General features: G+C 47.3%; 1 protein-coding gene across 3 annotated transcripts; it reads left to right on the top strand.

Annotated features, from left to right (window-relative positions):
- Positions 1-25970, top strand: NLRP3 (NLR family pyrin domain containing 3). Of its 3 annotated transcripts, none has more exons than XM_045567432.1 (11): positions 1-19; positions 1571-1632; positions 1801-2121; positions 4859-4972; positions 5444-7196; positions 10758-10928; positions 13126-13236; positions 14993-15163; positions 20635-20805; positions 22153-22323; positions 25332-25970. In XM_045567432.1, exons 3-11 carry the CDS (start codon positions 1839-1841, stop codon positions 25429-25431), a joined length of 3045 nt encoding a protein of 1014 aa, XP_045423388.1. In that variant the 5' UTR covers positions 1-19; positions 1571-1632; positions 1801-1838; the 3' UTR covers positions 25432-25970. The 3 variants fall into 3 exon arrangements, 2 of the variants coding, with proteins under 2 accessions (XP_045423388.1, XP_045423387.1); XM_045567431.1 differs by having other exon boundaries at positions 13066-13236; XR_006738996.1 differs by lacking the exons at positions 22153-22323; positions 25332-25970 and adding an exon at positions 15368-15702 and having other exon boundaries at positions 13066-13236; positions 20635-20704.
- Positions 25971-27167: the final 1197 nt, after the last annotated feature.

Genomic DNA, 27167 nt, shown 5'->3' with positions numbered 1-27167 from the left:
TCCTGAGTCTGGTGTCTGGGTGAGTCCAGCTCCGTGGAGCAGGGCGGGCGAAAGAACTGGGGGAGCAATGGGGAGGGTGTGTTGAGGGGGCACAACTTGTCTCGGTTAATGGACTAAGAATTTCTCCTGCTAGCCTCCAGGTCCATCCTTCAGCAGTGTTTCTGAAATGTTCTTTTTTGTTTGCCGTGATTTGGGCCTCTGTGTATGCAAGTGCATGTGTGTATGTGGGTGGGGAGGTAAAGGCCAGAGCGGAGGGCGCCAGGGTAAGGGTTAAAGGAGCACAGAGCAGAGGTGGAAGCTGGTGTAGAGGGAGAGACTGATGTGGTGGCAGCTGGGAGGGGCTGTGGAGCCGAGAGACCTGTCTGGAGACCAGCTCCCCTAGGATATATAAGGGATGGATTTGGGGGTGCTCCTGAGGCCAGGAGTAGCAAGGCATGAGTGGAGATAGAAGGGGACAGATGAGTGAATTTGAGGTGTCTCGGACATCGAACTGCAGTCGCATAAATTCCCATTTGGGGAGTGTTGCCATTTTCTCGAACCTTTCCCTCTCTTGAGCATCACTATAGCTTTGTGTCGATGTGTTGCTTTGCCAAATAGAGTAAAATGAAGGCATCAAGAAGGGAACAATTCCAAACAAAGCTAACTTGTTCATCCATCCAAACTCTAGGAGATACAGAAGATCAAAAGATACAGCAGATGATTACTAGCTTTTGTGGAATTCAAACTCTAGTTAGGAAAATTATGTTGGTGAACACTACAATAAAAACATTTGCGATAGATGTTGGGGAAGTGTATTTGTCTTTTTGCCATCTATTTTGTTGTCTCCGTTTTTGTTTCTGTCCGAAACACCTAGTTAAGTCAGACCTCTGCTAGAAATCCTGGCCCTGTTCCTTCCTGGCTGCAAACCGCTGGGCAAGTTTCTTAGTCTCCTTAAGACTCAGTCTCTACATCCATAAAATGGGGCCAGGAATATACACACCTCACAGAGCTTTGTGCAGGTTAGATGAGAAAAAAACATTGGTCAGTGCCTAGCCCATGAGAAACTCTAAGTAAATATGAGTTATAATAATTATTATAATTGTGAGTTTTGCAAAAAGCCATTAAGGACATGTGTGTGTTTATTATTCCCCCTTATGCACCCAAGTTCCAGTTTCTGTCAATGAACGGATTGAGAGAAGGGCAGTTGAAGGCCGTCCCCCTCCATGGTGCCTTGTTCTCTCTCCTCCGTCCCCAGCCAGGTACCTGCCGTGCTGTTATCACCATAGAAACTCATCTCCTGGTCTCTTCCTTCCCTCGTCCCACATCCATCTTCCCTCAGGTCAGGACAGAAGTAAGGAGCCAGAGCCTTCATTTGGAAGGAACTCGGAAACAATCTCTTCTGCGTGCTCATTTTATACATAAGGAAATTGAAGTGGAGGAATAATAAGACGTTTGTCCAGGCCATAGCCCAGGAACCAATGTGACAGAGGTTCTCTTGGTGACAGTCAAGGAGGCATTATGACGTGGTGGTTCATTGTAGCCTGTAATAGGATCATGTTTTTGGGTTCATTTACATATTTTTCCTCCATAGGGAAACTTTTCTTCCATGGCTCAGGACATACTCCTGCATCCAGCCAACAGGAGAACTTTCAGGTAAGCCTTTGGCTCACTTCTCAAAATTAGTGATGGTGACTTGGTATAGTCATGTAATATTTTTTCCTTTGACTTTTCTGAGTTTTTGATCATTTAGTTTGCTTTAAGTGGAAACTTTTAAAAAGACTGTTCTTATACATATGCTGTTGTCACCGCGTGGTATCCCAGTGTGGACTGGAGCCCAGGGACCCTGAGAAAGGCCGCAGATGAAGATGGCAAGCATCCGCTGCAGACTGGCCAGATACCTGGAGGACCTGGAGGATGTAGACTTCAAGAAATTCAAAATGCATTTGGAAGACTATCCTCCTCAAAAGGGCTGCATCTCACTCCCGAGGGGTCAGACAGAGAAGGCAGACCACGTGGATCTGGCCACCCTCATGATTGATTTCAATGGGGAAGAGAAGGCATGGGCCATGGCCATGTGGATTTTTGCTGCAATCAACAGGAGAGACCTTTATGAGAAAGCTAAGAGGGATGAGCCGGAGTGGGGTGAGTGGAAGGAGGTGTTTTTTTTTTTTTTTAAGTTGTGGTAAAGTACGTATAACATAAAATTTACCATCTTAATAATTTTAACTGTGCAGTTCAGTGGTGTTAAGTACATTCATACTGTTGTGCAACCAATCTTCAGAACTCTTTACATCTTGCAAGACTGAAATTCCTTACCCATTAAACATTCATCCCTCCCCACTGGCCCATCCTCCTAGCCCACGGGTGGGGAGCCTGTGGCCTTCTGAAGCCTTGAATGCAGCCTTTTGACTGAATCCAAATTTTTCAGAACAGACCCTTTTAATAAAGGGGTTTGTTCTGTGAAGTTTGGACTTGGTCAAGGGCCACGTGGACCTAGCCCCTAGCATGGTAACCACCATCCTGTTTTCTGTGCATTTGACTATTCTGGGCACCTCATGTAAGTGTACTCATATACAGTATTTGTCTTTTTATGACTGACTTATGTCACTGAGCATAATGTCCTTAAGGCTCATCCATGTTGTAACTCATGTCAGAATTCCCTTTTTAGGGCTGAGTAATATCCCACTGTATGGACATAACACAGCTCGTTTATTCATCTGTCAGTGGACACTTGTGTCACTTCCACCTTTCATTATTGTGAACAATGCTGTTGTAAGCATTACTGAAATATCTCTTTAAGGCCCTGCTCTGAATTACTTTGGGTATATGGCCAGAAGTGGAATTTCTGGATCATATGGTAATCCTATGTTTATTTTTTTTAAGGAAATGCCATGCTGTTTTCTATAGCAGCTGCACCGTTTTATATTCCCACAGTACACAAGGGTTCCAACTTCTCCATATCCTTGTGAACACTTATTATTTTCTGTTTTTTCTTTCTGATGGTAGCCATTCTAATGAGTGTGAGGCGGCATGTCACTGTAGTTTTGTTTTCATATCCCTAATGGCGAGTGATGTGGAACACCTTTTCAAGTGCTTCTTGGCTTTTTGTATTTATTTCCTTGAAGAAAAATATGTTCAAGTCTTTTCCCCATTTTTTAATCAGGTTGTTTGTTTTTTATTCTTGACTTGTAGGAGTTCTTTATATATTTTGGATATTAACCCATTATCAGAGATATGATTTGCAAATATTTTCTCCCATTATGTAAGTTGCCTTTTCACTTTGTTAACTGTGTCCTTTAATACACAGAAGTTAGTATGTTTTTTTAAAAAAATCACTTCTTGTGTTGTCTTGGCTTCTTCCTTTCATGGTAGTCCTTTGAGAAGATGGAGGAAAATAGTTTGCTTTTTCTAACTCCTTTAGGAACCCAACTCAGATTTCACCCACCTCTAGGAGCCTGCCCTCATTACTCCCACCTTTTGCAAATCTCTCTGTGCCAGGACCTGCCTCCAGGTTTCCATCCAGCTCCTCATACCACATGTGGTTGTGCTTAATAACACAGTTATAATTGTGTCGGTACTTACATACCCATATAACCAAATGAAAGTATAACAATCATCGCTGCAGACGTACTTCCCTAAGCAGTGTTTATGGATTCTGTTTCACATTCAAGAACCCCATGTGGTAGATACTGATACTGTCCCTATGTTCAAACCAATGAAGTGAGCCTGGAAGAGTTCTCACTGCTTCTTTTTAGTCAGAGCCGACGCCGGGTTAATAAGCCAGGTGTGTCTTTGACCAAAGCCCAGCCGTTAACCACTATGTCTTATGGGCTTCCATATCTGGATTTTGAGGCAGAAAAATTATTAACGAGGGTTAGAAATTATTATTATTTTTTTCTGAGCTAGGGTTAGGCTATAGGTAAGAAGTAGGCTTTGGTTTTGGTTTGAGTTATATGTTTGGATTTTTTTTTTTTTTTTGTGATCAGCGTACCAACGGCATTTGCTTTCAGAATAAGTGGACAATTACCAAGAATCCTTTATGTCACTCTTGGGTGGTTCCTACCCACCTAACGCTATCTGTCTCACACATTTCCCTTCGTGACTAGCTCTTGTTCTACCATGCTGCCATTTCTCCTGTGACACTCCTCTTTGGGATGTGTTATCTAGTGACTGCTTAGATCTGTGGTTCTCAGCTGTGGATGCACGTTGGAATCACCTGGGAACTTTGACTATGTAAGGGTGCCTGGGCCTCACCTCAGATGGATTGAAAAAGAATTTCTGGCGGTGGAGTCCTGGAGTTGGCATTCTAAAACCTTTTTAAACCTTCCTGGGTGACTCAGCCAGGACTCTGAACCACCAAATTAGACATGAAACAGATTGGTAATTCTTACTCTTAAAAACCCAGAAACCTAGACCTGAAAGCGCAAGATGTGGGTAAAATAGATCACAGGCATTTGGAGTCAGGGACGGGTGATCCTTAGCCCAGGGCCTTCTTGGGGATATTGGAGGATATTGAAGATGGCCTCAAAATCAGTGTGCCAGGGACTGCCAAAGACAAATGAGGGTAAAAGAAGCGTTGCCTTCTTCACACATTTGCTGATCGATTTCTGGGCCTGGGAAAGAGATTCTGAGCCTGGATACAGTGGGGGGACACAATGGTTGGCAGGTAGGTGACAGCCATTGAAATTTGTGCAGGAATGTTCCCAGCTAGACTTTTGACTACACACCTGTCATCTGCAACTCTGAGCCATGTTTTGATTTGGGAGCTGTTTGGGGGATCTTGACCCATGCCAAGTATTAGACTGGGTGTCAGTTGCATCCTCTGAGTTAAGAGTTCTGGTTTCTGACACTTTGTATTTTTTTTTCCTTTTATGTTCAGACAATGCACATGTTTCTAATCCCCCTGTGATATGCCACGAAGAGAGCATTGAGGAAGAGTGGATGGGTTTACTGGGGTACCTTTCCAGAATCTCTATTTGTAAAAAGAAGAAAGGTAAGCAATCGGTAGTGCTTCCAATTGGGTTTTGAGACCTGGTTCAGGAGGCGCTGGGAAATCTGGCCATTGTACATAATCCTGCTCTTTGGGGATGCAAAGGCCTGTCTCAGGAAATGCACCATCAGCTGAAGAAATAGATGCATGTTTGCCTGGTTCCTTACAGCCCCAGAACCCAGGGAGAGGGGATTGGCTGTTTCACGTTTTAAAAGGCATGGGCTACAGATTACTTAAGATTGAAAAAAAGGGTTATCTGGCTGGTGGCTGCATAGACAGCACTGGTCTTTTGCTCAACTGTATATATGAAAAATGGACACCAGAGTTTCTGGGACCTTCCGTACTCAAGCAGTAGAGAGGAACTACCCTTGCCATTTCTCCATTCCAACTGCCAGTCGCTCAGGGTCACGGGCTCCTGTCTGGGTGGATGTGCGCGGGCTTTTCCCAAAGCCTAACTTTCTGTCTCTGCTGTAGATTACTGCAAGCAGTACAGAAAACACATGAGGAGCAGATTCCAGTGTATCGAAGACAGGAACGCCCGGCTGGGTGAGAGCGTGAACCTCAACAAACGCTACACGCGGCTGCAGCTCGTCAAGGAGCACCCAAGCCAGCAGGAGAGGGAGCACGAGCTCCTGGCCATCGGCAGGACCAAGACGTGGGACAAGCCCGTGAGTCCCATTAAGATGGAGCTGCTGTTTGATCCCGACGACGAACACTCGGAGCCTGTGCACACGGTGGTATTTCAGGGAGCGGCAGGCATTGGGAAAACAATACTGGCCAGGAAGATTATGTTGGACTGGGCGTCGGGCAAGCTCTACCAAGACAAGTTTGACTATCTGTTCTACATCCACTGCCGGGAGGTGAGCCTGGTGACACGGAGGAGTCTGAGGGACCTGATCGTTAGCTGCTGCCCTGACCCAAACCCACCCGTGTGGAAGATCATAAAGAAGCCCTCCAGGATCCTCTTCCTCATGGATGGCTTTGATGAGCTGCAGGGCGCCTTTGACGAGCACGTGGGGGCACTCTGCACCGACTGGCAGAAGGCTGAGCGTGGGGACATTCTCCTGAGCAGCCTCATCAGAAAGAAGCTACTTCCCGAGGCCTCTCTGCTCATCACCACGAGACCCGTGGCCCTAGAGAAACTGCAGCACTTGCTGGACCATCCCCGTCACATAGAGATTCTGGGTTTCTCGGAGGCCAAAAGGAAGGAGTATTTCTTCAAGTATTTCTCAGACGAGGCACAAGCCAGGGAAGCCTTCAGGCTGATCCAGGAGAATGAGGTCCTCTTCACCATGTGTTTTATTCCGCTGGTCTGCTGGATCGTGTGCACTGGACTGAAGCAGCAGATGGAGAGCGGCAAGAGTCTTGCCCAGACGTCCAAGACCACCACTGCAGTGTACGTCTTCTTCCTTTCCAGTTTGTTGCAATCCCGGGGAGGGAGCCAGGAGCACCCCCTCTCCCCCCACCTTCGGGGGCTCTGCTCTTTGGCCGCAGATGGGATCTGGAACCAGAAAATCCTCTTTGAGGAGTCCGACCTCAGGAATCACGGCCTGCAGAAGGTGGATGTGTCTGCTTTCCTACGGATGAACCTGTTCCAGAAGGAAGTGGACTGCGAGAAGTTCTACAGCTTCGTCCACATGACCTTCCAGGAGTTCTTTGCTGCCATGTACTACCTGCTGGAAGAGGAGGAAGAGAGAGGGACAAGGACCGCGCGGGGCAGTTGTTCAAAGCTTCCGAACCGAGATGTGACGGTCCTTCTTGAAAACTATGGCAAGTTTGAGAAGGGGTATTTGATTTTTGTTGTCCGTTTCCTCTTTGGCCTTGTAAACCAGGAGAGGACCTCCTACTTGGAGAAGAAATTGAGCTGCAAGATCTCTCAGCAGATCAGGCTGGAGCTGCTGAAGTGGATCGAAGTGAAAGCCAAGACCAAGAAGCTGCAGATCCAGCCCAGCCAGCTGGAATTGTTCTACTGTTTGTTCGAGATGCAGGAGGAGGATTTTGTGCAAAGGGCCATGAACCACTTCCCCCAAATTGAGATCAATCTCTCCACCAGAATGGACCACGTGGTTTCTTCTTTTTGTATTGCAAACTGTCGTAGCGTACGATCACTTTCCCTGGGGTTCCTCCATAGCACACCCAAGGAGGAAGAAGAGGAGGAGGAGGAAGGTAGATACCTTGACATGGTCCGGTGTGTCCTCCCAGGTCCTCATGCTGCCTGTTCTCATCGGTAAGGAAATTCGGCTTCTGGCAGGTAGAAGAACATGGCCTCTGCTTTCTGGTCACCTTTTTCTTTTTCTTTTCTTTCTTTTACGTTTTCAATTATTATGGGTACATAATAGGTATACATGAGGGCTGTCCAGAAAGTATCCAGCATGTGGCCGTGATTGTTGTGTTAACGGTGGCTGGATACTTTCTGGACAGCCCTCCTATATTTATGGGGTGCATGTGATGTTTTGATACCTGCGTATGATGTGTAGTACTCAAATCAGGGTGACTGGGTATCCACTGCTTCAAGCACTTATCATTTCTTTGTGTTTGGAACATTCCAATTCCACTCTTATAGTTATTTTAAAGAATACAATCACTTATTGTAAGTCACCTTATTGTTGACTATAGTCATCCCAGTTTGCTATCAAATGTTATATCTTGTTCCTTCTATCTAACTATATTTTTGTACCCATTAAGCATCCCCACTATATCCCCACCTTCCTGCTACCCTTCTCAGTCTCTGGTAACCATCATTCTACTCTCTGTCTCCCTGAGTTCAATTTTTTAAATTTTTAGCTACCACATATGAGTGAGAGCATGTGACATTTGTCTTTCTGTGCCTGACTCATTTCACTTAACGTAATGACCTCCAGTTTCATCTCCATGTTGCTGCAAATGACAAGATTTCATTCTCTGAAATGATATGGTATGAACAACATTCCATTTTATATGTACACCACATTTTCTGTATCCATTCATCCATGGAGCACTTAGGTCGATTCCACATCTTGGCTATTGTTAATAGTGCTGCAATAAGCATGGGGGTGTGGATACCTCTTTGATGCACTGATTTCCTTTCTTTTGAACATACACCCAGTAATGGAGTTGCTGGATCATATGGTAGTTCTGTTTTTAGTTTTTTGAGGAACCTCCATACTGTTCTCTGTAGTGGTTGCACTAATTTACATTCTCACCAACAATGTATGAGAGTCCCCTTTCTTCACATGCTCACCAGTGTTCATTACTGCCTGTCTTTTAGATAAAGGGAATTTTAACTGGGATGAGATGATATCTCACTGTGGTTTTGACTTGCATTTCTCTGCTGATTAGTGATACTGAGTGTTTTTTCATATACTTGTTGGCCACCTTTTTCTTGGCACTTTCTTCCTCTCCTCTCTTTTCAACTATTATCTAAATACAATAACCAGAACTATATAGTGCCACCACCACCCATTTCTGCCAGAGCCCTAAATTGGCAGAGATTGACTTATGTTGGGTAGATAAATGGGATGAGAAAAAAAAAACAAAACAATGAAACAAGAAATAAGAGTTTAGGGAATGCCAGTCCAGCACTAGGTATTAGATGGGGCATGGGATTCCATACAAATGTTTGTCAACTTAAATTGCTTGTAATCTACTTGGAGCGCTAGTGCTTGGTAGTTGGAGCCCAGTGGACAAAACAACCCCGAGTTTCTGTGTCCCAGGAACACAGAGGACTGGGGTTCCTTCAAGCTGGAGGCTGGGGGAGCTTTCTAAGAAAAGTAAAGTTTGATCCTCTCTTAAAGGATTGGTAGGACCTGGGTGAGCAGAGGAGAAGGTGAAGGGTTGAACAAGGTCATGAACGTAGTTTGAGAAAATAAAGGACATGCACATGACAGTGGGGAGGGACACAGGTTTCTTGGAACAAATATAACGAGGGTAAATCGAGGGAAACAGAGCTGGAAAGCTGAGGGCCTTTCTCCTGGGCCCCCGTGTTGCTTTGCATGAGGCTGTTGCCAAAAGCACCCCCTGTCGGGTGTGTCACAGACTTGCTAGGGGATTGGAAGCCACTGGAAGCCAGTTGCCGAAGTCTGCACAGTGAAGTGGTTGAGTCACCTGACTTCTGAGTCCCTCCCTGGTTTGGGGTTCAGTGCCTCCCGCCCTGCTACCCAGGGGCCACCCGCAGTGGCCGTGGGAGGGTGGCCGCCCTGCTGATGTACGGCTTTGCGCTCTGCAGAAGACGCCTCACGCGGGGCAAGAGGAAGGGAAGCAGGCGGCTAGGCCCTCCCGCCGCCACTACCGGGATGACTTTCTCGTCACCATTTGGCCATGGAGGACTGACTGACCGGCCACCGGGGCTGCGGTGGTGGCTAAGATCCAGGTCCCGCTCACAGGGGCTCGAGCCTGGTTGTGGGGATAGTCGGGAAACAAGGGCGGGCGGCGGAGGGCCGGGGGCCGCGACAGGGGCCCTTGCAGAGCGCGGGGCACGGGGCCTTGGCCAGCAGGAGGCGGTTGAGGGCGGCGGGCACCTCAGCTGGATGCTGAAAGATGGGGCGAGAGACCCGAGTGTGGGCGAGGGGAGGCCGACCGAGGGAGCAGTGGGTGGAGGGCAGGCGTAGGAGAGCAGGGCACATTGAACGGCGGCAACGGCTCAGAACGGCTAGGAAAGACGTGGGGTCTCAGTCCATTTGGGCCGCTCTGATAAAGTGCCATGGGCCGGGTGGCTCCTAGACAGCAACAGAAGGTTATTTCCCGCAGTCCCGGAGGCTGGGAAGTCCACGCTGGAGGCGCGTGGTCCGGTGAGGGCCCACTTCCTCGTTCCTAGGTGGCACCTCGCTGTGTCCCGTGTGGTGAAGGGGCACGGCGGCTCTCTCGGGTCCCTTTTATCAGGCCAGTGACTGCTTCCGTGAGGGCCCCACTCTCATGACCTGATCACATCCCAAAGACCCCAGCTGCCCAATGCCATCGTGCTGAGGGGCAGTGTCTCAGCATATACACTTTAGGGGGACACAAGCATTTAGAGCGTAGCAACGGGAGAGCGGAGAGAGAGAAAGGCAGAAAGCCAGCCAGACCCGCTCGTTAGGGCCCTAGGAGCGAGGCGCAGAGGACGAGCGCCTTGGCCAAGCCCGCAGGCTCGCGGACACCCTGACTAAAGCCCCTGGGGAGAAGCTCGGCGTCCGGGTCTCATGACAGCTGCCTTCCTCTGCGGGCGGGGGCTTGCTTCGTGGCCCGGGACCCCCCGAGGACCGGCTGTGTGGGCCTCTGCCGGGCGCCTGTCAGAAGCCCGAGTCACAGACCCAGTCCCGGACCTGCAGAGCCAGACTCCGCGACGGAGCGCGAGCCACGGGTGATTCACACGTGACTGCGCGTTGGAGTCACCTGGAATTTTGAAGAATATCCGTGTACCCTGGCTCCAGACCTTATTGCCACGGCAGTGGCCTGGGCTCAGGACTCGAGAGCACCCCTGATGCTATGTGCATCCAGTGTGAGGACTGCTTTCTGGAACATTCAGCACAGAGTATGTGGGGTCATGGGCAGGAGAGCGGACTGACGAGGGAGGGAGGAGGACACCAAGGGAGAGGCTAGAGGTCACCCATGGTCAGCCGGGGTCACAGGCTCACACTCTGCCCAACAGAAAGTGTGAGAGCCGGTCTTACCAGGCTCACTGGCCTCTTTGTTCCTCCGGGAAGGATGTTTGGCTTCGTGACCCGTGTCTTCACCCTGGGAGTCGCTTCTCCGAATGGGTGCCCCTGTCCCCCGCTCCAGTTTGTTACCGTGAGAGGCTGATTTCTTTTCTCTCCTTCTCCCTTCCAATTTCTAGACTGGTGAACTGCTATCTCACCTCCAGCTTTTGCCGGGGCCTCTTCTCGGTTCTAAGCACCAACCAGAGCCTAACTGAGTTGGACCTCAGTGACAACACCCTGGGGGACCCGGGGATGAGGGTGTTGTGTGAAACGCTGCGGGACCCCGGCTGTAACATTCAGAGACTGTGGTAAGTCCCCGTGCGTGTGCATCAGAGAGTGCGTGTGACAGGGAGAAAGAGACAGGCGGCCTTTGGAGAATGAGCCGAGGGACTGGGTCAGTGGTGTGCTACCTTCCTAGCCATTCCTTTACTGCGCTGCCATAGCAGAGTACCACAGACTGAGTGGCTTAAACAACAGAAATTTATTCTCTCACGGTTTAGGAGGCTGAGTCCAAGGTCAGGGTGTTGGCAGAGCGGGTTCCTTATGAGGCCCCTGGCTTGTGTTCCAGACGGCTGTCTTCTCCCCGCACCTGCACGTTGCCTTGCTTTCGGGTGTGTCTGTGTCCTGCTGTCTTCCTTTAAGGTCACCGGTCAGAGTGGATGAGGGTCCACATGGGTGACCTCATTTTAACTTAAATACCTCTTTAAAGACCCTATTTCTAACACAGTCAACGTCTGAGGTCCTGAGTGTTAGGGCTTCGACATGTGCATTTTGAGGGCCACAATTCAGCCCTTAACAAGTGAGAAGGCAGAATGACCTGGAGGCCTGCTGTTTGGGAAGTTTTGGATGGGGAAGTAGAAGGGGAAACTGAAAAGAAAGTCATTTCTCGGTGGTACAGCAAAAAATCATGACTTTCAATATCTTCTGTTTCCTCATGGCCATGTACATAGATGAGAATTGAGAGAGTTTCATCATATACAGCAATGGTTTGAGCTAGAAACCATCAAAATACTTGGTATTGGTTGAAATGTCACAGGGACTCTCCTGTGACTTTATTAGTGATGTGCCTGCCCTCAGCCTGCACCGTGAATCAGACTCACATGCCCCGTGCTGCGCACGGAGGTGCCGGGCCACGTCGCCGGCTGTTTCGTCGCTTGCTCTGTGGACGCAAGCAGGCGTCTGCATGTTTCGCAAGCCGCGTGTCCAGTATGAAAGCCTTCCACTCTAGGATGCTTTATACCTCTCTGTCTTGCTCGTCATACTCACCTGTCACCGGTCTTGTCAATTTGCACACTGCACAAGCCACTGCCCACTGTTCCTCATCCTCCCTCCACCCGTCCAGGTCCAGCAACCACCGCCGCTTGCCTGGACACTGCAGTCACTTCCTAGCGATCAGCTCACCGAGGGCAGGATTCACGTTCGTCTGTCTTGCCATTATCTTTGAACTGTCTGGACAGCTTAGTACGTGTGAGTGCTCAAGAATGAGGATTGAATGAACTTTGGCTGTTTGGTCTGCCTTTATCTGCTTTGGCCTCTACCAATCCCTTCTGCACATAAAAGGCAGAGGATCATTTAGAAAATCCTAATGTGATGGTGCCATTCCCTTGCTTAAATACTTTCTCTTTGGTCTTTTGATAAGTTACAAATCCTCTTCTTGTCTTCAAGGCTCTGGCTGTTTGGGGCACTTAACCTTGCTTCTCCAGCTTTATCCATGACACCATCCTCATCACCCACCAGGGGTGGCCCCGCATGATTCCAGAGAGTGAGACGCAAACAGGGAGGCTGGGACAATAGTGAGAGGGTTTGCAGATAAGTGGAGATCTAGTTGTTCATTTGCTTGGAGTTGGGATGAAGATGGGGACAAAAAGGAAGGTAGTCACCAGGCCGTCTAGGACAGATGAGCTATTGCCCTGGAAAGGAGCTGGAATGTTGTTCTTGTCCCTGTCACAGGGACAAAGTATTGTTTCTGTTGTTGTTGGTGGTGGTGGTGGTAGTGGTGTGTGTGTGTGTGTGTGTGTGTACACTCATGTGGTTGTAACACAAATCAAGAATCAGAGCTGCTTGCTCCTTCAGGGTAGAGGGAGGGCTGGGATTAACTCATCGAACAGGACGGGGGACAGTGTTGGCAAAGACAGGAAGTAGATGAGTACAACTGTAGCGAGGCTTGCTCACAATGTGCTTGGCATTATTTGCTGCTGGGAGTTCCCTGGCGCTCCACACTGTGGTCTCAGGGGGCCTGGGAGCTGCGTTGCCAGTGTATGCTGGGCTGTATTCAGGAGTTCTTTGATCAGATGGTGCTTCCATGAAAACTTCGTTACACTTTTCCCTTTACAACATGGGAACACGTGTGTCCTCCCTGGTGCCGAGACCAAGCACAGGCTGGAAGGCAGCGGCAGAGAGGCAGGCCGTGTTCTGACACTCTCTGCTTCTGTGCTTGGCGTGAAGGTTGGGGCGGTGTGGCCTTTCCCATCAGTGCTGCTTCGACATCTCCTTGGTCTTGAGCAGCAACCAGAAGCTGATAGAATTGGACCTGAGCGACAACGCCCTGGGAGACTTTGGAATCAGACTTTTGTGTGTGGGCCTGAAGCATCTATTCTGCAATCTGGAGAAGCTCTGGTGAGTCTGTTCGCATTGCCCGTGAGAAGCCCTGCCGGCAGCCGTGTCTGGGGAGCTCTGGCTTCAGGCAGGCACGGCGGGCCCGAGTTTTAGTGTGAGAGTAGCTTGGCTGCCCGGACGACTTCCCATGTTTCTCTCTGGGTGTTTGTTGATAACTCAGTCAGTGTTTGTTGTGGGGAAAGCCACATACTAAGCCCTGGCAAGGAGCATAAATAATAATAAGAAAAATGATGCCTGTCTTTGAGGTATAATACTTACAGCCTGGCTGAGAAAATGAAACAACATAATGCATTGCTTTCCAAGAGTTTTGGAACATCACGACCTAACCTCGGTCCCCACACTGAGTAGGAAAAATGGTGCCAAAGCAATGCAGACACTTGAGGTTGTATGCAGCCCTTCACTGAATGCTTCTGGAAGAATTGAAGTTTGAAGAAGGAGAGAAGAAGGCACTTAAAAATAGTAGGGCTGATTAGCGCCCATTAGGATTGCTGTTATAAAACAAAAACAAACAAACAGGGTAACTGGAAAGCCAGTGTTGGCAAGGGTGTGGGGAAATTAGAAGCCTGGGCATTGCTGGTGGGGGTGTAAAATGGCACAGCTCTGAGGGAAACAGTACGGTGATTCCTTAAAAGACATAGGATTCATTAAAGATGGAACTACCATTGGAGCCAGCAGATTCTGGGTATATCTGCGAAAGAGTGGAAAGCGGGGACTTAAACGTGTGTTCCTAGCCCACATTATAGCAGCATTAATAATAGCTAACAGATAGAAATAACCCCAAATGTCCATTGATGGGTAAATGGATAAAAAGGGCTATTTGTATACATTACAGCCTGGATGGCCCTTGAGGACATGCTAAGTGAGACAAGCTAGACACACAAAAAAGCAAGTACTGTGTGATGCCACTTATAGAAGGCACACGTGTGAAACGCACAGAGACAGAAAGTAGAATGATGGTCGCCAGGGGCTGGGGGAAGGGGAAACGGGTGGTTGTTTCATAGGTACAGAGTTTCAGTTTTGCAAGAGGAAAAAAAGAGTTCTGGAGATATTAATAGATGGTGGCGATGGTTATGCAACGATGTGAATGTACTTAAGGCCATTGAATTTTGTACTGAGAAATGGTTAAATGGTAAATTTTATCTTACATATATTTTGCCACAATAAAAATAAATGCAGGATGGCCGGGCGCGGTGGCTCACACCTGTAATCCTAGCCCTCTGGGAGGCCGAGGCGGCTGGATTGCTCGAGGTCGGGTGTTCGAGACCAGCCTGAGCAAGAGCAAGACCCTGTCTCTACTAAAAATAGAAATAAATTATCTGGACAACTAAAAATATATATATGCAAAAAATTAGCCAGGCATGGTGGCGCATGCCTGTAGTCCCAGCCACTTGGGAGGCTGAGGCAGGAGGATCGCTTGAGCCCAGGAGTTTGAGGTTGCTGTGAGCTGGGCTGACGCCACGGCACTCACTCTAGCCCGGGCAACAAAGTGACACTCTGTCTCAAAATAAATAAATAAATAAATAAATAAATAAATAAATGCAGGGAGCTGGGGAGGTGTAGTGTTGGGATGAGCTTGGGAAGTGCTTACTTGTTATTCCACCAAAGAACGGAAATCAGAAGTTGATACAGAGCTTGGACTCACTGCCTTCCAGGTGTAGACTGGAGCAGAGGCAGCGGCAGGTACAGGTGCCTCCTTATTTCTTGGTGCAGCGTGGGTGAGGGGCGAGACTGTGACGTTCCTCCGTCTTTGCGCAAGGTTGGTCAGCTGCTGCCTCACGTCGGCGTGCTGTGAGGATCTCGCCTCAGTCCTGAGCACCAGCCGCTCCCTGACGAGACTCTACATGGGGGAAAATGCCTTGGGAGACTCGGGAGTCAGAGTCCTGTGTGAAACGGCCAGGCAGCCACACTGTAACCTGCAGAAACTGGGGTAAGTCTTGGTGGGCGTCTCAGCAGAAAAGCAGCTTCTCCTCAGCGGTGAGTTGGGCAGATGTGCAGCGGGGTCACTCTCGAAAAGATCAGTCAGTTGGAGTTGAAGGTAAGGAGGTAACACTGTCAGAGGGCTTTGAAGCACTGGATGCATGTGACACGTACTATCACTAATAAGGTAATTTACGCTAACTTATGATTATAGAATTGGAGTTTCTTAGACTTGGAAGAAACCTTAGAGATTGCATACTGCCCACTGAGTAAACAACTCGCTTCTGGAAGACAACTGCATGAACAGTCACCAGTTTATTGCTGCGCAGTGAGGCGTCCGCACCGGGAGAGAACTCTTACACCATGCAGCGCCTTCTCTGGTTTCTGGGAATTAGCCCTTGTGCTTCTGCCCAGGGCTTTGAGGAGCAACCCTGTCCCAGTTCCCCAGAAACGACACCCACAGTCTAGGTCGTCTTATCTTGCGTAGCATCTCTAACCCCGGCCGTGGCACGGCTCAGCACCTTCAGCGGTTTAGTCGCGTTCTCCCAGGTGAGGGCTGGTTCGTGAATGGCCCTTTTTGAAACGAGGAGCCCAGACCTGAAGGTGCTTGGTGGGACTTTTACCTCCCGCGGCAGCCCTCTATGGTGCAGCCTGTGGCTTCCTTGTTTTGGGCAATCACATAAGATTTTTGGTTCATGCTGGAACTCTGCAGTAAGTAATAATGCAGAACACTTGCTAGTAATCGTGCGCTTCCCGGCGTCTCGCCACTCTTTCATGTTCTTTGCATGGGTTGTCTCGGTTGGCCTCATGAAGATGATACAAAGTAGGTATTAGTGTCTCTAAAGGAGGAAAAAAAGGCTTAGGGAGTCTCATACCTTTGCCCAAGGACACCGGATGGGTGGGAGGTGGTGGACCTCAATGTGACACACGTGTGACCCCACCGGCCACTGCCTTAATTCCCAGTGGGGATTTTCGTTTGGCTCTCACCCTAAGTGTGGGGTCTCCCATTTAGCTCTGCTAAATTTCTTCTTATCTCTCTTTTAACCCACTGTCTAGGCATTTTTGAATCTTGATTCTGTCAATATTATCTACAAATAATAGATTTCACATTACTGATATAAATGCCAACCAGATCAGCATTCAAGACAGAATATAATACTAATAGAAAGAGTCTTTCCTGAAGTAATCCATTAATCTGTTACTAATCCATAATTAACACCCAATATATGTTCACAAAGCTCTGCTGCTTCCTTGAACTCGTCCCGTCAGCCCCTCCCCAGATGTTGCCGTGTCTCTTCTGTGAATGCCTGTGTGCACTGCCTTCATTTCTTCCCCTTATGTTATTACTCGTTTTTTGTTTTTTTAAAGCAGTTTGGCTTCTGCTACTCTTGGTTTGTTCAACAGACGTGATTTGGCCTGTTTATTTTGCAGGCGTGCTGGGGGCTCTGTTGTGGGTGCTGATGGTAGCAGAGAGTAGGACAGACCAAGACCCTGTTTTCACAAACACTCATTCTTACAGGGAGGGGCTGACATACAGTAGACGACACACCAGCAAAGCAACGTGCACATATATAAGTTCTGCAAGAAAAACTGGAGTGACAGGGAGGGCTGCTTCTTCGCCCAGGTCGGGTGAATGGCTCTCAAGCAGGTGACACCAGAGCAGGCCCTAAACGAAGCGTGAGCAGGAGCCGCGAAGGAGCCAGGGCGGAGCACTGCCGGCAGAGCAGGCAGAACTGAAGAGGCCCAGGGCCCGGGCGCTCAGTTGAGCCTCGGTGACCCTGGTTCCGACTGTCATAGATCCATCCCAGTCCTTATCTTAGCTGACATCTGCTGCCTTTAATTCGTCTCACTTCCTCTTTGAACGCCTTCTTCTCTCTTGTTTTTAGGTCACTGCTCAGTCTTTCCTGCTGATGTTATAGCTTCCCCTTCCCTGGAATCTGCGTTGGCTTCTCTTCCTATGGTCTGGGGATTTCACCACTGGTTTTCTTTATTTTGCTAAATGTTTCCATATTCCCTGGGATCTCTCATACACCCTTCTGCTTGAGAACCAATCTGTAGACAGGTGGCTCCCCAAACAGGTCTCAAACCCAGGTATCGCTCACCAACTTTTTATTACAAAACTAACGCATGCTTAGTGTAAACATACCATAATTCACACAAAGTAAACAGTGGAAGCTCCTTCTCAGCCCACTTCTGAGAGAGCCATTTACAATGGTCTGAGGAACAGCCATCCAGATATATGTTATAAGACAGATTGTTATGCAGTCCATCCATCCGTCTGTCCGTCCATCCATCTGCATTCTAATACACTTTATATGGTGTTATTTGACCTAGTTTGCTAGGGTCTTGCTCTGTCACCCACACTGGAGTACGATGGTGTGATCACAGCTCACTGTAACCTCCACCTCCCAGGTTCAAGCAACCCTTTTGGCTCAGCCTCCCAAGTAGCTGGAACTACAGGTCTGTGCCATCATATCTGGCTAATTTTTCTCATTTTTTGTGGAGATGGGGTCTTGCCGTGGTTCACAGGCTGGTCTAGGACTCCAGGCCTCAAGCGATTCTTCTCCCTCGGCCTCCCAAAGGGCTGGGATTACAGGCATGAGCCGCTGCACCTGGCTACATTACCATAATTTATTTAGCCACTTATCAAATAATGAATTTTGGGATGAGTTTCTACTGTTTCACTATTATAAACAACTCTGTAAATTGTAAAACAACAATTTGCATATACAATTTTATGCATATGTACTTTTTTAAGAGGGATATCTATAACAGGAATTAATGAGTCAAAACTTAGCCTGAGAAGAGCGAGACCCCCATCTCTACCAAAAATAGAAAAAATTAGCCGGGCATGGTGGTGCATGCCTGTAGTCCCAGCTACCCAGGAGGCTGAGGCAGGAGGATCGCTTGAGCCCAGGAGTCTGAGGTTGCTGTGAGCTATGATGATACCACAGCACTCTAGCCCGGGCGACAGAATGAGACTCTGTGCCCCCCCCCACCAAAAAAAACCAAAAATGAGTCAAAACTTCTAGGCATTTTATATTTTGTTAGGCATAGCCAGTTTTCTTTTCTTGAACTTCAGATCCTTATCTCTGGCTGCATATTTTGTGCCCCCACCCCAATATTATTAATATGTAAGCATCACATACTGAACATTTGAAAAATTGGTTTAGTTATCATAATCTACCCCCCAAGCCCCATCCGTTGACCTGCTCCTGCCCTCCTTTTTCCTGCCTTGTTGAATAGTGGGACTTTCCGGGAGCTGCCCAGCTAGGGCAATCCTGAATTCTCTTTACTTTCAGTTCCCTACGCCTCTCATCTTTCTTACGTAACACCAAGGGAACTTTATAAAATGCAAATTTTGAAAATATCGAGCCTTTGTTCAAAAACCCACAAAAACTCTTCTCTGAAGTCAGGGTGAATTTGGCATCTCTTAGTTGGCACAGGGGTCATGCCTGACCCTGCCCTGTCTCCTGCCACATCTTCCCGTCCATTCTGAGTCAGACTGAATTAGGTTTTGGTCTTAAGAACCCGGCCTGCTTTTTGAATCTTTCTTACGCTTACCTACTCTTTTCCTTTTGTCTGGAGGGTAAGTTATCCCCACCCCCATTTTCTACCATTCATCTAAGTAGCTCCACTATTATTCTTCCAGTAATTGCTCTGATTCTCATTTTTTCAATTTAAAAGTGGGATGAAAATAACACCCCTTGTTTTGGGTTTGTAATAATTCAATGAGATAATCTTTTTTTTTTTTTTTTTTTTGGGACAAGGTCTAGCTCTTTTGCCCAGGCTAGAGTGCAGTGGTGGGATCGTAGCTCACTGCAGCCTCAAACTCCCGGCCTCCAGTGATCCTCCTGCCTCGGTCTCCCAGGATGGTAGGATTACAGGGGTGAGCCACTGCACTCAGGTGGTAATCGTGTTTAAAGTCATTATCCTATGGTCAAGCACATAGTAAATACTCAAAAAATATTAGTTCTTCTTCAGTTTTCATTATGAGATATTTTTGTGATATGAGGTAGATACTTAATAAATTTTTAAAACCCGCCAAATTAACCTTATGCAGTACATGGCAAGATATATGTGCTCAGTAAAGGCAGACTGGAGTTGAGTGGGTTGGTTGAAGCCAAGGTACATTGCATTGGTCCCATTCTTCTAATCCAGTGGATTGGTTGGTGGGACGTGGTTGTTTGATTTTCTAAATACTTTATTATGTGCTCCATGTACTCAGCGCTCAGCCTTCATGGTTACCAACATTTGGACAATTTGTGTGGCTTTTTCTTAACAAAACCGTGCTGTGTGTTTGTGACTGCTGCCACTGCCCTGTGTGGTGGTCCACAACATCTGCTGAATAATCCATTCTACTCTTTTTCTGGAAATAGTGATAAAGCTTGCCACTATATAACTTATTTATTTTTGCTCTTTCTTTGAAGACCATCTCTAGTCTATTGCAATGTTCCTGATTTTTGCAAATACCTGCTGCATGTTCCGTTAAGGACTCTGTATAGAATTCTTACCCGGGAATGAGAGCTTAGTAGAAGCCATTCAAAATTTGCTTGTTTTTATTCATCCCCCCTTGGGCTTCATTTCCCCCCTAGCCTTGCTTAATCTGCCTTTTTAATTTGATTCATCATTGACAGGGAGGATGGAGACCAATGGATGGATAAATACTTCTTCTTCCTTCTGGCCATCTGTTCATGCCACACTCTCTGAACGAATTCCTTCTGTATTTCTATTTTTCTGAATTCTTAGATACCAAGATACCAAAGAGTGTAAAAAACATGCCGTTGTCAAGACCTCTGACAGGGAGGAGCGTAATGTGTATGTAAGATGCTCTCAAGCGAAAGCTTTGTTGAATGCCTGGCGTACACGGTTTTCTATGTAACACACCGCCCTGTGAGCCCCGTGCGGCAGGGACACAGCTGTCTGTTTCAGAGCCTTCATTCCCTTTTGAGGTGACAGAATATGCTTAACTTGACCCAAGAATAGTATTAAGCTTAATGCAAACCTGGGGCTTTATGTTCTGCCACACACCTCCTCTTTGACCTTGCGAGAAACACAAGATTTCATGAGGCTCAAATGTCTGATCTGTGAAAGGTGTGTGAAGGTTCCAGCTGCACTGCCACCTTGCCAGGTTGACACGGGGCTCGGGTAAGACAGGTCTCTGCAGGGTTGGGGCATGATTGGTCAGGGGCACGCGGGTGTCTTTCTGGAAGCAGTGGTGTGAGGGGCATTCACTGCCGGAAGGAATCTGTGTAAGAAGGTAGGGGAGTGTGGGCGGGAATCGGAGCAGTTTGCTTTTGCTCTTCCTGCCGTACTGATCCCAGCAAAGTGTCTGCTGAGGCTGCTGTCTGTCTGTCCTGTGGGGGCCGGAGGAAAGGCTCTCCTCGGATGATATCCAGGATCCTGGCTCCTGACCTTTAAGTTGAAGGATGCAGCCGCTGAGACAGGACACTGAGGACTCTCTTCCTGTTCCTTTTGCAGGTTGGTGAATTCTGGCCTTTCGTCAGTTTGTTGCTCGGCTCTGTCCTCGGTGCTCAGCACTAACCTGAATCTCACGCACCTTTACCTGCGAGGCAACGCTCTTGGAGACGCAGGGGTCAAGCTGCTCTGCGAGGGGCTCCTGCTGCCCAGCTGCAAGCTGCAGGTGCTGGAGTAAGTGCCTCGGCTCACTGCGCGGCAGGAGTCCAGGGGGCAGAGGGGAGTTTGGGGGGAACAGCCGCGAGATAATCTGCATCTGAAAAGTGAGGTGTCTTCCTGGGGTTTAATTGATTACAGGATCTTGGGACTGGGAGGAGTTCTTCTAGATCTGCGGTCCTCAACCCCTGGGCCACAGCCCATTGCCAGCCCGAGGCATGTTAGAAACAGGCGCGAGTCACTCCCTGAGTTCCGCACCACGCCCCGGCCCACCCACCACACCCCCACCCCAGTCCATGAAAAAATTGTTTCCTGAAACTGGTCCCTGATGCCAAAAAGGTTGGGGACTGCCATTCTAGATGGTGTTAAGGTACACACTTGAGTCCCTTCTGCCACAGTCCTTTGTACCACAAACAAGTAGGGCCATATGGCCCTTGCATTTTATGGTAATTTAGGGGAAGACACAGAATTTGGGAAAAATCAATTCACAAACCACTGCTACTAATTGGATGTGCACAGTCTAGTAGACTTGGAAAAGATACTCCCGTGTAAAAAGGAGAGAAGAGCAACTGTGGGCATACAAGAGTGCTTCAAGCAAGTTCATCTCGTGCTTGGTTTTTTAAGTTGCATTTGGAGCAGTACAGGTTAAGACCATTCGATCCAGCAATCCCATTATTGGGCATCTACCCAGAAGAACAAAAGTCATTCTATAACAAAGACACCTGTACCCGAATGTTTATAGCAGCACAATTCACAATCGCAAAGATGTGGAAACAACCCAAGTGCCCATCAATCCATGAATGGATTAGTAAACTGTGGTATATGTATACCATGGAGTATTACTCAGCTATAGGAGATAACGATCATACGACATCTCTTTGGTTCTCATGGAAAGAGTTGGAACCCGTCATATTAAGTGAAGTATACAAAGAATGGAAAACCAAGCATCACATGTACTCACCAGAAAACTGGTTTCCCTGATCATCACCTAAATGTACATCAGGGAAGGATACCAATTGGATATCAGACTGGGATGGGGGGTGGGGGAGGGGATGGGTGTATGCCTACATGACGAGTGCATTGCGCACTGTCTGGGGAATGGTCATGCTTGAAGGTGCTGACTCGGGGAGGTGGGGGGGAGGGGATAGAGGTATGACTACATGGTGAATGCCAGATGCACTGTCTGGAGAATGGACACACTTGAGGCTCTGACTCAGGGGGATGGGCGGGACATGGACAATGCATGTAACCTGAGCTTTTGTACCCTCATGATGAGCTGAAATTAAAAAAAAAAAAAAAAAGATCTTGGGGACCTGGAGGGATGGTTAAGCAGACATTTTTCTTAAATAACCCCCTTTCTTGCAGACTAGACAACTGCAGTCTCACCTCACACTGCTGCTGGGATCTTTCCACACTTCTCACCTCCAACCACAGCCTGCGAAAGCTGAGCCTGGGCAACAATGACCTGGGTGACCTGGGCGTCATGATGCTCTGTGAAGTCCTGAAACAGCAGAGCTGCCTCCTGGAAAGCCTGCAGTAAGTGTGCGCTGTGGACATTCAGGTGGTGGCATTCAGAGTTCTAAGAAAAATTGGACCAGTGACCAAAATTCAGGATGGCTCCGGCTTCATTTGCACTCAGGGTTAGGTTGGGCCTGGGCCAGTCATTGAAGATTTGTTTTTTAATAGCTCATGAACTACCTATTTAACTTCATGCAGACATTTAGAGTAATCAGGTTCAGCTGGGTGTGAAAAGACTTTGCACCCATATTCCCCAGAGAGACACAAGTCCTAATGAGATAATGGCCAAATCGGATTATATTTCTATGCAAGAGATTGTACTTTGTAGAAGTAGTCTGTGGTTCATCCTCACTGCCAAAGTCTTTGCTGTTAAGATGTTGTTTTGCTTCTGAGGATTTCTAAATGGGAAAAGAGTGCTCTGGAAACACCAAGATTAGACAGTCCAGCAGTGTGTTAGGGGACTGTTGGCTCACTTCCATCTTTAGTGGTACCACTAAGGTAGTCATTACTTCTCTAGTAAGAGTTTCCTAGTGAGTCTCGTGGCTTTTGTCAGCCATGATGATCACAGTTTTCACTTAAGACATTTTCATTGCTTGGTTTTGGGTTAATATTCTCTGAATTTTCTCCTACTTCATCAGCTATTTCTGTTCAGTCTCCTTTTTGGTCTTTCCTTACCGTCGTGACCTTTATGTGTTGAATCCTCGAGCTCAGTTCATGGGCTAATTTTTCTTCTCTATACTTTCTCCCTCATTTAAATCATCTGGTCTTCTTGCTTTACTGTGTATGTGCTATGCCCTCCACGTTGCATCTGCATGAATTCCACGTCTGAATGTCTGTCTCATCTGTCCAAATCCAAACCTGTGTTATTCATTTCGTCTAAGACCTGCTTCTTTCCCATCTTGGTCAAGGGTAACTTACTCCTGGTTGCTCAGGCCAAAAAATACCTGGTGCTATTTTTGACGTCTCCTTTTTCTCCTACCCACATCCAATCCACTGGCATGTCCTGTTAGCTCCGCTTTCACGGTCTGTTCACTCACTGGCCATGTCACGGCTCCCGCCCTGCCTGAAGCCATCCTCCCCGGCGTCTGGGTTGTCGCGGTGGCGTCCTGACAGACTCCCTGCACCTGTTGTTCTGACTGTAGCAGACAAAGGGTGTAGCTGAAACACAAGTCAGATCGTGTCACCGCTGTCAGCATCCTCCTGTGACTTCCCGTCACTTTGAAAGTAAGAGCTACAAACTCCTGGCGGCTTCTGCGCCCCACATGATCCAGTCCCTGCTGCTTCTGAAGACTCATCTTCCAACCTTTGCTCATTCTGCTCCAGTCACAGTGATCTGTTGTTTGCACTTGCTCTTCCCTCTGCCTGGAACTCTCCCCTTCTTGTTCCCACATCCCTAAACTCTCTGCATGGTGATCTTTGGGAGGCTGTCTTCCACCATCTTACTGAAAACAGCGGCCCAGCATGGCCTTTCCTCTTCCCTTCTTATTTTCCTGTGTGTGTAGATCACCATTTTTGTGCTGTGTTGTTTTGTTGTTTATTTATTATCTATTTCTTTTCCCCCAAATATAAATTCCTTTAGTTTAGAGACTTCAGTCCACATCCATGACCTCAAGGCTGAGGATCTGCTGGAATGCACATTTGAATAAACAGAAGTTTATGTATGTATGTATGTATGTATTTAGAGATAGTCTTCCTCTGTTGCCCGGGCTAGAGAGCAGTGGTGTCATCACAGCTCACAGCAACCTCAGACTCCTGGGCTCAAACAATCCTCCTGCCTCAGCCTCCCAAAGTCCTAGGTTTGGGATTACAGACATGAGCCATCGCGCCTGGCCTAAATAAACAAAAGTTTAGATAAACATTGCATCCTTGTGCAAACACAGTGGAACATGTTTGCTGTAGGACAAGCTGACATTCCCGGAGCTGAGAAAGATGAAGGAACAAAGGGAGGAATTAGTGTGGCTGAAGCTGGAGACATTGCTATTTGTGGGATCACTGACCCAGTCCTGGGGGATGTTCAGGACTGGTGGTGGGGCCAGAAGGCTCAAAGTAGACTGACGAATCCATGGATGCGAATCATCCTGTCTTGTCTCAGGCTGCCATAGCAAAGTCCTATAGACTGGGTAGCTTTAACAGCAGCAATTTATTTTCTCACAGAGTTGGAAGCTGGAAAGTCCAAATTCAAGGTTTGGCTATTTCAGTTGCTGGTGAGGGTCCTCTTCCTGACTTGCTAATATCATCATGAGGGCCCCACTCTCGTGACTTTGTATAACTCTACCTACCTCCCAAAGGCCCCTTCCCCAAATACAATTACATTACGGGTTAGGGCTTCAGTGTATGAATTTGAAGGAAGACAGACATTCAGTCCATAATGCAACCAAAGCAAGACGGCTGGAGATGATGCAGGACAAATGGTTGATTCCTTAGTTCAGTTGCAAGGGAGACTTTAATGCGGAGGAGCATGAGCTTGTATCAAAGACCTGAGGCATAGCAAGCACGGTGAGGTGCATACTTCAGAGGGCCCCTGAGTGAATGAACATGATGTAAAAAATTTGACAAGACAACTGAGGACATTTAAACACTGGATATCTGATGATGTTAAGAAATTATTGTTAAATATTTTTGTGTGATAGAGATACTGTGGTTATTTTTTAAAAGCCTTCTTTATTCAGTGTCACAAAGAGAAATGTTTGTAGAGGCATGAAATGCTGTTTTTAAAATAATCCGTTGATGTGGGAAGTGGGTAGGCAATAGCTGAAACAAAGTTGGCCATGAACCGTTTCAATCCTTGAACTTGGGTAATGGGCGCATGGGGATTCATTATACTGTTCTCTCTACTTTTATGTATATTTAAAATTTTCCCAACTTGAAGGTTAAGAATATAACAGAAGCCACACTGGACACAAAGCTCAGCATTTTAGAGCTCAGAGGTGTGTGGGTTAAGAAGCATGAGATGCTAAGATTTTTAAGGCCCCAAACTCCGAGCTTTCTGAAGAGTACAACCCAAGACTTTCTATTTGCTTCTACAGGTTGTGTGAAATGTATTTCAATTATGAGACAAAACTTGCCTTGGAAACACTTCAAGAAGAAAAGCCTGAGTTGGCCATTGTCTTTGAGCCGTCGTGGTAGGGGTGGATCCGGGGCTGCCGGATGCCGGTGTTCCTGGCCCCCACCCGCCAGGCGCCCACAAGTGGAGGGAGCCCTCATCCAGCCTGGGCCAAGACCGCTGCCCTGTGATCCTGCCGGGCCGGCGTCAGGGGACAAAAGCTTGCCGATGGTGCCTTCGCGTGGGGAACCCGAGACTCTCCTTTCCCTCTGGGCGAAGGCACCAAGGCAGGAAAACCATCTGGGTGATGCTGCTCTCACCACAGCGCCTCAGTCAGAGGGTGCTCCTCGTCATGACCTCACGTAATTAACTCGGTTAATAAAACAGTTTCTCTTTTCATCTTCTTACACTTTCTAACTCCCCCTAGCATTTTTCCATCTTTGTTCTGTTTCCTTTTGCTCATATCATCATTCGTGTTCTCTTTCTAGTAACTGACCACGGCACAGAACTAGTTGACTATGTATTATGTTGCATTTTGGGGGAGCTACTTATTTATTTTTAATTTTTGTAATAGTTATGTTTTCTAATAAGAAAAAATCAAACAACCCCATTAATAAATGGGCAAAGGACATGAACAGAAACTATTCAAAAGAAGACAGACTAATGGCCAGCAAACATACAAAAAAGTGCTCAACATCTCTAATCATCAGGGAAATGCAAATCAAAACCACAATGAGACATAGCCTAACTCCAGTGAGAATGGCCCTTATCAAAAACTCTCAAAACAACAAATGCTGGCTGGAGTGGACGTGGAGGGATTGGAACACTCTTACACTGCTGGTGGGACTGCAAACTAGTACAACCCCTGTGGAAAGTAATTTGGGGATACCTCAAAGAGCTAAAAATAGAACTACCATTTGATCCAGCAATCCCATTACTGGGCATCTACACAAAGGGAAAAGAGACATTCTATAATAAAGACATCTGCACTAGAATGTTTATGGCAGCACCATTCACAATTGCAAAGATGTGGAAAGAACCCAAGTGCCTGTCAGTACGTGAGTGGATTAATAAAATGTGGCATATGTATACCATGGAGTACTATTCAGCCATAAAAAACAATGGTGATCTAGCACCTCATGTATTATCCTGGATAGAGTTTGAGCCCATCCTTCCAAGTGAAATATCACAAGGATGGAAAAACATGCACCACATGTACTCGCCATCAAACTGGTACTAACTGATCAACACTAAGGTGCTCACATGGTAGTGATACTCACTGGGTGCCGGTCAGGTGCGGGGCTGGGGGCTGTGGGTTGGAGAGGGTGGGGGGTAAACCTAGAGCTAATGGAGACGGAGTGCACTGTATGGGGGAAGGAAACGCTTGTGCCCTGGCTTGAGCAAGACAAATGCATTTCATGTAGCCAAAACGTACCCCCATAATATCCTGAATTAAAAGAAATAAAAGCGTAATTCATGCTTATTGTAGCTAGTTGAAAATTCAGAAATATGTAACATGTTTTTGTATTTATTGAGTTTAATTCTTTCCTTTTCTTCATTTTAAAAGAGTGCCTACAAATCTTTTAAATTATTTATCTAAACTACTAAAGATAAATTGCTTTATGCATTTTAAAAATGTCTTTGCCATCATCAAAATGTAAATATGAACACATCTGCATACTTCTCTCCTTTCATACTTCCTTCTGTCCCTCTGCTGCCAACCTAATGAACAAGTCGTGGTATACACTGCTCAGAGGTGGTTTAACAATTCCGTGTCCAAGATGCATCTTTTCTATCAATTATAACAAAGATACTCACA

This window comes from Lemur catta, chromosome 13, assembly GCF_020740605.2.
Source record: "Lemur catta isolate mLemCat1 chromosome 13, mLemCat1.pri, whole genome shotgun sequence".
Classification (NCBI taxonomy): Eukaryota; Metazoa; Chordata; class Mammalia; order Primates; family Lemuridae; genus Lemur; species Lemur catta.
Note: the sequence above shows the minus strand (reverse complement) of the source record. Positions and strands in the feature narration are given on the sequence as shown.